An 11,196-nucleotide genomic window follows, 5' to 3' on the forward strand; every position below is an offset into this window, starting at 1 on the left:
CGGCATTATTTAATATTTTATTTTCTAATTGCAATATTTTGCATCTGACTTTTTACATAATTCCAAATCATGGGAAGGAAAACCTTGTCAGTATTAGCTTTCATGAATCTATAATAAAAGGATGTAAAAGGCTTCTAATATTAAAGACCTAAGAAAGAAATATAACCAGAGCTATCAATGCTAATAACTATACACTTACTCTAAAGAAATATAGAGCAGTTGGTATTTTGCAAAACATCTTCAAGCAATTTAGAGACTTCCATCTGTTAGTCTTATGCTGAATGAGGGTGGTAGCAATTATTTTAAATATCATGTCGACGTGAATATACAAATATATATTCTACACATTTATTATAGGAACCAAAGACCACAAAAGAAATGGTAAACAATATTAAGACATGCATATTCTCTATCTTACACAGTCCTGGACATCAAGTGAAAAGCGGCAGACACTGCTCTAAGTTCTCTATACATATTAACACATAAATTATTAATACTCCCAACAATTCCGCAGTTACTGTTCTCACCATTATCTTACGGGTGAGGAGCCTAAAGCTCAGACAAGCTGGACAAGGTGTCCTCGGTCACCTGTAGGTAAAGAGTGGACGCTGGGATAGGCCACCTGACCCCAGGGCCCATGCCCTTCACTCTCCATCACATTGCTTCCTAAGTACCTGGCAGCTGGGGGATAGAGGACCCAGTCCAATCAACTCTCCTAATTCCTCGCTTCACTCTATACCCGAGAGGCTAGTGTCTTATCACACTGTCAGATTTTGTTCTTTTCTGAATAAGAAGAAAAAAGCAAGGATAAAAAGAATGGTAGTTTAAGGTAAATTAAAAACAAAGTTCATGGGAGTCCAAACAATATCAATGAAACTTCCCCTTGCTTAGCAGGATAAAGATCTAAACGTCTTATACTAATACAAATCTTTTTTTAATCTTTATGAGTCAGATAACAAAAAGAACTTCACTTTCATTCTGATAAATTAACTGTCAAGACATAGTTAATACTGGATGTTGTTAAACCTGTAAACAATACAAAGTATAAACCCTGCTAGGTATTTTATTTCAAACATGCTTTTACCTACTTGATTACTCAGTTGCTCTGAAGTCAATACTGACAGCAGTTTATATCTATTAAAGGTATTATTCAACATCCTGTAATTTAATATTTACATAAGATAGATGAGATTAAGTTACACTACAAATCACAAAGAGTTTTGTAAGCAACTATATTTATAGCCACAATACCATAAGTGTGGTGAGTAAATCAATGGCCATTCCTTAATAAAATACAAGAATTTTCATCATGCATAGTTTTGAGGCACCTTAAGAGGCGTTCTCTTTAAGAGGATGGATGTTCAAGAAAGAATCAACAGTCAAATTTTGGCAAGTCTTTTTTTACACAAACACTTGGTTTGGTTATTTAGTCACCTTAGTAATACAACATATTTATACTACAACTGGAAATGCAAAAAACACATGAAAAATGCAAGCCTATCAAATTCATTAGTAGTAACTATTATACCCTCTTAGCAGTAAGAACCATTATTCTTGGATTTCAAACATTTTATTTTCTTTCAGGGCACACCTTATAGAATTGCTATTTTAGGAATCAAAGAGTATACCAAAACCCCCCCAAAAAACAAAAAGAAAACCAAAAAAACAAAAAACCAAAAAACAAAACCACTGCCCCCCCCCAAAAAAAACATTTAAGGACCACTTAAATTCCTCATCTGAAATAGAATCAAATCAATGAAATTATACAATTTCCACATTAAAGACCAGATAGTAAAATAATTCCTCCACGTAGTGTTGGATAAGAGCTACAACTTTACCCCAACTATTTTAATTATTATGATTTGAGATTTTCCAGGATGCAAGAGTACTGTATTGAGCTGTTGCTACCAAGGAAAGAAAAAAAAAAATCACTGGCAAACACATGAATTTGAGCATTGTTGTAATTTTTAAAGAATCTTTAGATCAACCATATTTATTACAGGAGGTAAGTAGAAAAACTAATGTTTGAGTTGCACCATCCCTACCGTAAACTGTATCACAGACAGAGTTTAAACATTCTTGGTAAAATAATGTGGATCTGTATCTACTACAAATTTAGCAAAAAACACTTTCATGTACAGAACCCTTATCTTAGGAGGTTTTAGATTACTGATGGAAGACAATCACTAAGTCAATTCCTAGAGGCTAAGGTTTCTTGTATTAAAAAGCAGCCCATGGTCTCAGATGCATTCCACCTAAAAATGCCAAATAAGAAACACGGACTGCAATTGTCCAATCTTAATTTCTAATCTTTAACAATGTTTTATAGAACCTCAAGACTCTGATTCCAGAGCCTGCATACTTAAGAAGTTACATTAAATGTGGGATGAGAGATCTGCTTGTTTTTTGGAAGCCATGGTTAAGGTTTATTCATTCCCCTTGATATTACTTTTCATCACTGAAGTTTTCTAGAAAACTCCATGATGGGTCTCTTGTTGTAAAGTTGCATACGATTTCAATGTGCCTAGTGGGTCTAACCAGTCCAGCCCTTCATTTCATTTTACCAGAGCTGATAACAAAAAACTCAGTTAAGAGTCGATCTAAATGCCCAATAAGATACGAGCAAAAAATTTTGTACACGCAAAATACACCCTAATCACAAAATAAAGGTTAATATACTGTACTGTGCAGCATGACATCTTTATTATTTTCTCCGCTGTAACTTGTTCATTCATAAAATGGAGACCATCTTTTCATTAAGTTGTTATTCCCCTCCTATTTGCCCAGCTTAGGGATAATTTGAAAAAGGCTTAATTTGTACAAGTTGTTATGAAACTAAATGTTCATTTATATATAATTTAAGTGTTTATAAAGCACTCAAAATTGTAGCTTACATGTGTATAACTTCTGAAACAAAATGACACAACATAATCTTTTCGTCCTATAAAAATATTCTACATACATGCATATGATCAAAATATTTTCTTGGTTGGGAAATTTCCTATGCACAGTAAGTAAAAAAAAAAAGTTGACAACTGTACCAGTATTTCCAGTGTTAACTGGGTGCCTCCTAGTGTTCAATTTCTGCAATTACTAACCTTACAAATTCAAAATTGCTATTAAAACCCAGGTTCTAAAAACTGCATTTTGAAATGCTTTTTTCTTGATGTTTCTAGTGGCAAAATAAGGTCATGAAAACAATGTACATGATATCAAAATTAGTATAAAAATAGCCACATGCTACTTAAATATGAAAAACAGACCTAATTAATGTTGACTTCAAATACGAGTTTCTGCCACCCTTATATTTTATCAAAATCTCAAGGGAACATCTAGGTAACTGGAATATACAGAAAGTCACCACACAGTCAACAGGCAAGTCAACTAGGGCTTAATCATGATCTATAGTGAGTGTTGGGCAAACGGCTTATTCAAAACATCCATTTACTTACTGGAAGTGGTCAAAGTAGAAGAGGTAATGCATTTTTCCCTCTTTTTAAAAATAGTAGATGTGCTCTTTTACCCATAAGCTCCATTACAACGAAATGACAAAGTGGGCTTAACATTTCTCTTAATTCAGCACTACTAATTTTTAAAGAAATATCTTAGAGATGAATCGGTCTGCTTTAATAAATGGCACTCAAACTAAGGAAATTTTGATCTTCTTTAACAGGTCACAGCCAAAATCCAAACTGTCGAACAATCCTCAGAGAAATCGGAATGTAAAATGTTGAGTTCCATTTAGATCTGAAAGGGAAAAGAACATCAGATCAACTGAAAAACGAATTCTTATATTCCAGTAGTCTACCATGTAAGGGAGACTTGCATCCCCTTAGGTATCTGGGAAACAAATCTAGTACGAAGAGGAAATTCTGTATCCAGGCTTTTCTCAATTCTGGTCTGCTGTCATTAAATCTTTATTTACATCCTCCTTCAGAATGTTACATGCCATGCTGAATAAAGTTTAGCATCTCCTTCCTTCTGTGCTGGTGATTTTTTATTTTGGGGGTGGGAGCAGACACGGGGGAGCATCATTTAGGAAAGGAACAAGTGTGAAATTGACCAAATTCTCCTCCTCTGTCAAGCTGGGTTATAGGAGTGAAGGCTAGAAGCATCTGGAAAAATGTCTTGGGGAAGTAGGGTTCTCAGGTGATAAAGCAACCCATACAGAATGTTCAAGATAACGTATTCAGGCGTGTTCTCTGGTTAGGTTAATTTCCTAAAGTGGCCTTCCACCGCAGCTCAGAAGTCAAAATGTTTGGATCACTCCTTAATCTACAACACTATAGGTCCATGTCAGGCTCCTGTCACAGAATATTATTGATAAATCTAGTGCCCAAGTATCACTGACAGTTTAGTCATAAGAATCCTCTGGCTCAGGGTCTCTGAAGGGAGTGACATTAAAAAAATAATAGAATGGTGCATTTATTTCTTATCCTTTTTCTATTTTAGAGTATGCTTCCAAATGAACATAGCATTAGTAGAGTGGTACTATACGTTAAAGGACTGTGAGATAAATAAAGGTACGAACATAATAAATCAAGTATAGAAGAATGTTAATTGTAGAATCTCAGTGGTACATCTCGCTTGTGATGTCTAACTCAGACTTTCCTAAGACCAGTGTCTGTATTTAAAAACTCTGGTAATTTTTTTGTACAGTCTTGGTCAGGAACAACTGCTCTAGGTATTTGAAAATTTCGTCTTTGAATCAAATCAAATGTTAGTATTTTTAGACTTATCTACACATGTGGCTTCTGAACTGCATTTTGTCTAAAGGAGGTTAAAAAGAAGAGTCCAAACCAGATTTAAGAGTAATTTACGATATCACCCCAATTATTAAATAAGTTTATATTGCCAAAAAATAAGTGTGAACTTCATTTAAATATTTTAAGAACAGAAGGGCAATGAGACAGATATTCTTGTGAGCTTCACTGCTTTGTTAGAAAAATCAATACTTTCCTCAAAATAAACACACTAACTTCAAATCAAGAGTTTGCCAATAGTGCATATCCGACAGAAAAAACAACATAATGGCAAAAGGCCTCAATTTTAACAAAGCTTTTTTTAATGTATGGTTATAATTTCAACACTTCTTATCAAGCTGGCTCAATCAAGATTCTTCTTTTAACATACAAGTATTCTGACTGAGAAGGCAAGTTTCTTTGATCTTTCTCACAATTAAATTTCTTAACAGCTATCTCTCTAGACACTCTTAATTAAACAAGTTATGCTCCCAATGCCTGACATTCATATTGCCAAAGCAAGTATCTATCTTTCTAGGAAATGTTGGGAAAGATTATATGAATTCTCAAAGTATGAAGAGTTTGACTAGCTGTCTACTGAGTATTTTAATTCACGGACAAGTCTCAAAATATACCCTTATTTAATTGTTCAACATTCTTACATTAAAGGAAGTTAGGGAAAGAGCTGGTTTCTCTGTGGATAATTCACAAACAAATGGTGAAAAACAGAAGGTGCATCTACTTACGTCATCAATGTCTTCATCATCATCTCCAATGTCATCAAACTGGATTTCATCGTCATCTCCAGGACCAAATGTATCAGTTTCATTGATTTTAGCTAAAGAAACAACAAATGTACTCATATGACCAAGATGTTTTTAAAATGAATAATTGCCCACTAAAAGAAATGACCTGATATCAAATATTGAAGTATAAAAGGAGACTCTTACAAGTCGAACTTTTAATTAAATCTAAGTTTTATTATCAGAAAGATCTTCTTGACTTCTACCTAACAATCCTACTATACAGAACAGTATTTTATACAACGAATCTCAGACAAAGTCACAGCTAAGTCAAGATGGAAAGGACCTGTGTTATAATTTTCTTTTGCTTACAAAGGTATTTTAGTATGGCACAAATTCCGAAGCTATTACAACTTGTAGTTATGCTTTAAAAAAGGTGTGCGTATGTGCTAACAACTCACCAATCATCAGACAGACAGACACATCAATCAAAGATCTGGTCAAATCATGCTATCCCTAAGCAATGAAAATGAACCAGGAGGTGCTAGTACTATTCCCAGGTATATGCGATACATGGCCTAGACTGAAAATGCCAAGTAATTAATTTTGGCAGGATTTTTGTGCTTACGTAAAATTATATTGTTTTTATGATATGCATGGGCCAAAAAAATTATAAAAATAACTGCCAGGTGAAAAATGTAGACTTACAGAATAATATGAAAGTATATTTCCCCTGTGATGGGGTTATGAGAGACTTTTGTTTTTTGAGTTTTCTGCATTAAGAATGCATAACTTTCGTATTGCAGGAGGAATAAAGAATGTTGGCTTAAAAAAATCCTATGGGATACTATGATACTAGAATAACATGAACTGAAGACTGACTTTTTAATAAAAATCAACAATATTACCTAATTACTATCCTTGCTTCACATTTAAAGTAGATGAACACTGAGTCTCTTGAGAAAGGAATTTTAAAAGAAATACTGTAACAAAAATTTTCCTATGACTGGTATTATGCAGAAGTCCAGGGCTTATCAAGTTCAACTCCTCACCAGAAGTATATTTATTAGAATCCCAGATGCTTTTTTCTTAAGGTATCTAGTATTATGAAGTATAGGCAGTCAGACTTAAAATGAATCATGTAAGCACCAAAGTATTCAAAATCCACAAAATTCTACCAAAATTCCTTCACCTAAATACTACCAGGTAATAGCAGTATGACAGGTTAATATAATAACTTAGACATTACCATGCTCTGGAAGCTCGCCATATGCCTTCAGACTTCTCGCTTCATCCGCATTGTATTTTAAGATTACATCAGCTTTATTATCCTTAAAAAGAGACAAATAACTTTTAGACCGATTATGCCAAAATATTGTTATTTCACAAATTACTTTCAAACTGGATAAAAAATTAGACCTCACTGTTCTATTACAAACTCTTCTTTTTAAAAATGTTTAGTTTTCTCCTAACCTCTGAAAAATATCCTTGGGTTTAACACAGTTGAAGAAGCTTGCATGCACAAAGGAATAATGATCGACAAGCTTAGGAAAGATACTTACAGACCTCACTTTAATAAGAGCAGAATTGCGCATACCCAATCTTGTGGATTATTTATTGTTACCCTTTATGTCTTTTGAAACACAAAAATTCCCTGGGACTATAATTTACAGTGTAAATTAAACACTCTAATTCAGAAATTGAGACTGGTGTAGTGAACTAAGGAAATTTTAATATATCTTCCCATTTACCAGTGATTCTTAGGGTAGAACAGATCAGAATATCCTGTGGAGCTCTTACACTCCCTGAAGATAGATAAGTAGATGTGAAGCCATAAATTTGTATTTTTAAAAGCTCTTTGAGTGTTTTTAATGCAATGTTCCACTGAAAACTATTGCCTTAGGACGTTCACACTTACCCATTTGAAAAGAATATGACTCAGGGAAGAAAAAAAGGATTGAAGTTGATCGTTTCATACGCAACGAAAATCATCACAGTGAGTGCTGAAAGGGCAGGTGATTCAGACCAGCACTTCTTAGACTGTAATGTGTATAGAAGCCCAGGAAATCTTCTTAATATGCATATTCTGATTTAGGAGGCCTGGGTGGGGTCCAAGAATCTGCATTTCTAACAAGTTCCCAAAAGCTAGTGATGTTACTGGTCCCTGAATCACCCTTTAAGTGAGTGGCAGGGGCACAGAAGATCAGAAAAGTTGGTCCTGACTGTCATTTTACAGATAGAATATTACACCTTTCAGAACCTTGGTTTCCTTATCTGTCAAACAGGAAACTAATTATTCTTCCTACTTCTAGAGTTATTTTTTAAATGAAGAAAACGGACATGAAAATGGTATGAATATAAAGCAGGCTTTCTCAACCTCATCACTACTGTTATTTTGGACCAGATTAATTCTTTGTTGTAGGGACTGTCCTGTGCATTGTAGGATGTTTAGCCCCTCATCTCAAGCCATTAGAAGCCAGCAGCACCGCCCCCCTCCCTCAGTTGTAACAACCAGAAATGTCTCCAGACACTGCCGAATGTCCCCTGGAGGAAAAAAATCACCCATGGTTGAGTACCGTTGATTTAAAGATCTTAATTTTTTATTCTGGAATATATATTTTTAAGAAATTAAAGTACAATCAAGATTATAAAAATAGAAACATTTTATCACTCACAATGTGACTGAACACACGGTGATGAGTTCCAACATGTAGAAACCAAATGGATTTCAAAGATCCATAATAAGTACAGTCTCCAGGTTAAGATCACAAGGGGCAACTACCATTTTCTTGCCTAAGCACTCATCTAAATATAGAGCATAAACTTCTATCGTGATTTGTATTGTAATTACTTTTGTGCCTGTCATTCTTCCCATTATTAGGCCCTAAGCATTTTGTGGAATAGAAGCTTGACTCATTCCACTGTCTACTCTTGAGAAAGTTTCCAGATTTTGATTTTAAGACATATACATTAAAAAAAAATATTGAGGTGGGAAGTTCAACATAAGATTATATTTTTATTTTGCCAACTAAGAACACTAACAAAACATGACTATATATCACTCATTCCAAAAAAGGAACCTTTTAAATATCAAAAAGGCAAAAGGACCATTTAGCTTCACAAAAAATTCACGTGGCCTGTATTTCTTCTACAATGGAAATGTGAAACTCTACAGACTGGCATTTGGGAACCATAACCCCTGGGGTACCTAGCACAATGCCCACAACATAACTAGCCCTTAAGACATGTTGGTGACACAAGGGGCTGGAACTGGTCAAATATGATTATGACTTATGTTGTAAACATTAATGGCTCATCAAAATCAAGCAAGTGAACAATGAAAATTTTAATTGTTTTTACCTGGTAGTCTCGTAGACCAACCAATATAATGTCTGAGGTATTTATCCAAACCTGTAAAAGAAATAAAAAATAAAGAATCAAGAGCATCATTGCGTCAGCATTCCCATAAAATACTATTCATCCAATTGTGGTTGAAGTACCTTTATTTAGAATCAGAGAAAAAAACTGAAGCAAGCAGCTGTGCCTATTTCAAATTTTCAGTAATTTGGAATGTTAAAAATAATCTTATTGAATTACTTGACAGTTTAATAATCCCAGAGGAATGATGATTAGTTTTGAAATTAAGAAATTTTTAATAGTGAATCACTCCATGTATTTAATTATCTATACATTACATGGAATAGAAAATTAGAAATGTGGCTTTATCGCCCTCCCTCCGCTCCTTCCACCTACCCACCCACATACAAACACAGCTGGCAAAACCCCTTTCGTTTGGTAACAGAAGGAGCAAACCAAAATTTAAAAAAAAATCATAAAATCAGAATTAGAGGAACTTTTAACCAATCTGATTAATAAATCTGCCTGAACATCTACTGTGATTGGAAATTTGTCATTACTTCTCAAGGGAGCCCTTTCATGATCAAAATTCAGGAAATTTAACATTAATATAACAATAGCAATCTCAGCCTTTTTTTCCTTTCCCAACACCAATAATGTATTAAGAACCAGGCCACTTGTTTTGCAGACCGTGCCTCAATTTGAATGTTGATTGTTTCCTCACGATCAGATTCAAGTTAAATATTTTTAGCAGTAATACAACATGAATGATGCAAATGAGCCTTTAACTAGAATCTGTAAATCACTGCTCTACTGAAATGAAGTCTTTTGAGAACTTACAAAAATGAGGTCCTTGGCCCACAAAAACTGTAGAGCCATTTTCCCCTCTTACTCACAATTTTATATTAAATTAAAACAAACCTTTATACCTACCTTTTTTCTCAATTTCCCTCTGATGTGACACAACCTCTTTACACCATCAAAACACATGGCTTCTAATCGTCCGTTTCCCAACATTTTGATTACCTGAGCATACTCTGAAGGAGGGAAAAAGAGTATATAAGATATGTTGTTCGACTTCAGATAAAAGCAACTTAAAAGCTCACATAAAACTGACATAGATATACTGTTTGAGAATAGAGAAAAATAAATAAAAGGAAGTGATAAACGCCAACCAGTTAACAACAGAGCCAGAACCAAACTCTGTAATGCCACTTACATGACAAGCTTTTGCTGCCATCAGAAATGTTTTAATTATGTACTCGTTTTGAGAAGCAAACTGACTAATGTCTTCATGACCATGCTTCACCTTTGGAGATCAAGGTGGCTTGTCCCAAAATGTACATTACACTTTCCCAAACTTTCACATTTGAATCCTTGCCCAAATTTGGGTCTCCTCTCCTTCAGAACATTTAGAGGCTAATCTCAACACAATATTTGGTACATTTGGCAAATAAAAGTAACTTAAGCATTAATAATGTCTTTGTTAAATTAGACGATCTTAGTGATTATTCTCAAGTTTTTGTAAAGCTAGAAAGATGCTCTCAGGCAAAATGACAACCTTGGTACCCAGGAAGCCACCTGGTTTCACTGCCATCTGAAAAACTGAGATTATGAGCATTAGCTTGCACATGGGCCTGTCTCTTCTGTTATTAAATGACGGAAGACATGGGGGAGAGGAGGCACATCACTTCAGAACCATTAGCTTACTCAAGCTGTACATCAGACTAACCTCCAAAGAGGACAGCCACTAATTGGTAAATACATTAAGATATAACTGAAAGGCTCGAATGCGGGGTTGACACACAGAAGTGAGTTACTCAGACTACAGTGAACCTAGAGCCTCAAAATGCTTGGTCAATTCAAAGGTACCCTCTCTTCCAAAGTGGGGGAAAAATGTGGAAAAGAATAAGTAGTGGCAGTCAAAATCAGGTCGACTGCTAATGGAGGCTAGAATGACTAAGGCAAAGAAATAAAAAAGTCTGCTAGCCAGAAAATGTTTAATTTTTAGTGGCTTATTTGTACAGCATGAACAAATCCACCAAAGTTTTATAAAAAGACAATCAAAAAAAAAAGTTCTTTGCTAAAAAGTGCTGGAAATTGGGATGACTGGACAATTCTGAATATGAACTATTATATATTATAAAAATATATAATATATTCATGTTAAATTACCTGACTGTTCTGTTGTAGTTCTGTAAAAAATATACCTATTCTTAGGAGACTATGATGAAGTAGTAAAGGAAAAGTCGTGATGTCTGCAACTAACTTTCAAATGGTTCAGGAAAAATACACACACACGTGTGCCCAGATGACGGGTTTAAAGGAGTTCACTGTACTCAATACTGCAACTT

General features: G+C 34.5%; 1 protein-coding gene across 3 annotated transcripts in view; it reads right to left on the minus strand.

Annotated features, from left to right (window-relative positions):
* The window catches only part of EIF1AX (eukaryotic translation initiation factor 1A, X-linked), a 19,283-nt gene continuing 8,087 nt past the window's right edge, over positions 1–11,196 (minus strand). For 2 of the 3 annotated variants that reach the window (XM_023532339.1, XM_011363031.2), the window contains 4 exons: positions 8,846–8,896; positions 6,735–6,816; positions 5,489–5,580; positions 1–3,747 (listed from right to left, as the gene is read on the minus strand). In XM_023532339.1, coding sequence (XP_023388107.1) covers positions 3,742–3,747; positions 5,489–5,580; positions 6,735–6,816; positions 8,846–8,896 — 231 coding nt within the window. In that variant the 3' untranslated portion in view covers positions 1–3,741. Of the gene's footprint in view, positions 3,748–5,488; positions 5,581–6,734; positions 6,817–8,845; positions 8,897–9,775; positions 9,977–11,196 lie in introns of those variants that run through there. The other variant, XM_023532338.1, reaches the window with a different exon arrangement.

Source organism: Pteropus vampyrus, unplaced genomic scaffold (assembly GCF_000151845.1).
Source record: "Pteropus vampyrus isolate Shadow unplaced genomic scaffold, Pvam_2.0 Scaffold81, whole genome shotgun sequence".
Classification (NCBI taxonomy): domain Eukaryota; kingdom Metazoa; phylum Chordata; class Mammalia; order Chiroptera; family Pteropodidae; genus Pteropus; species Pteropus vampyrus.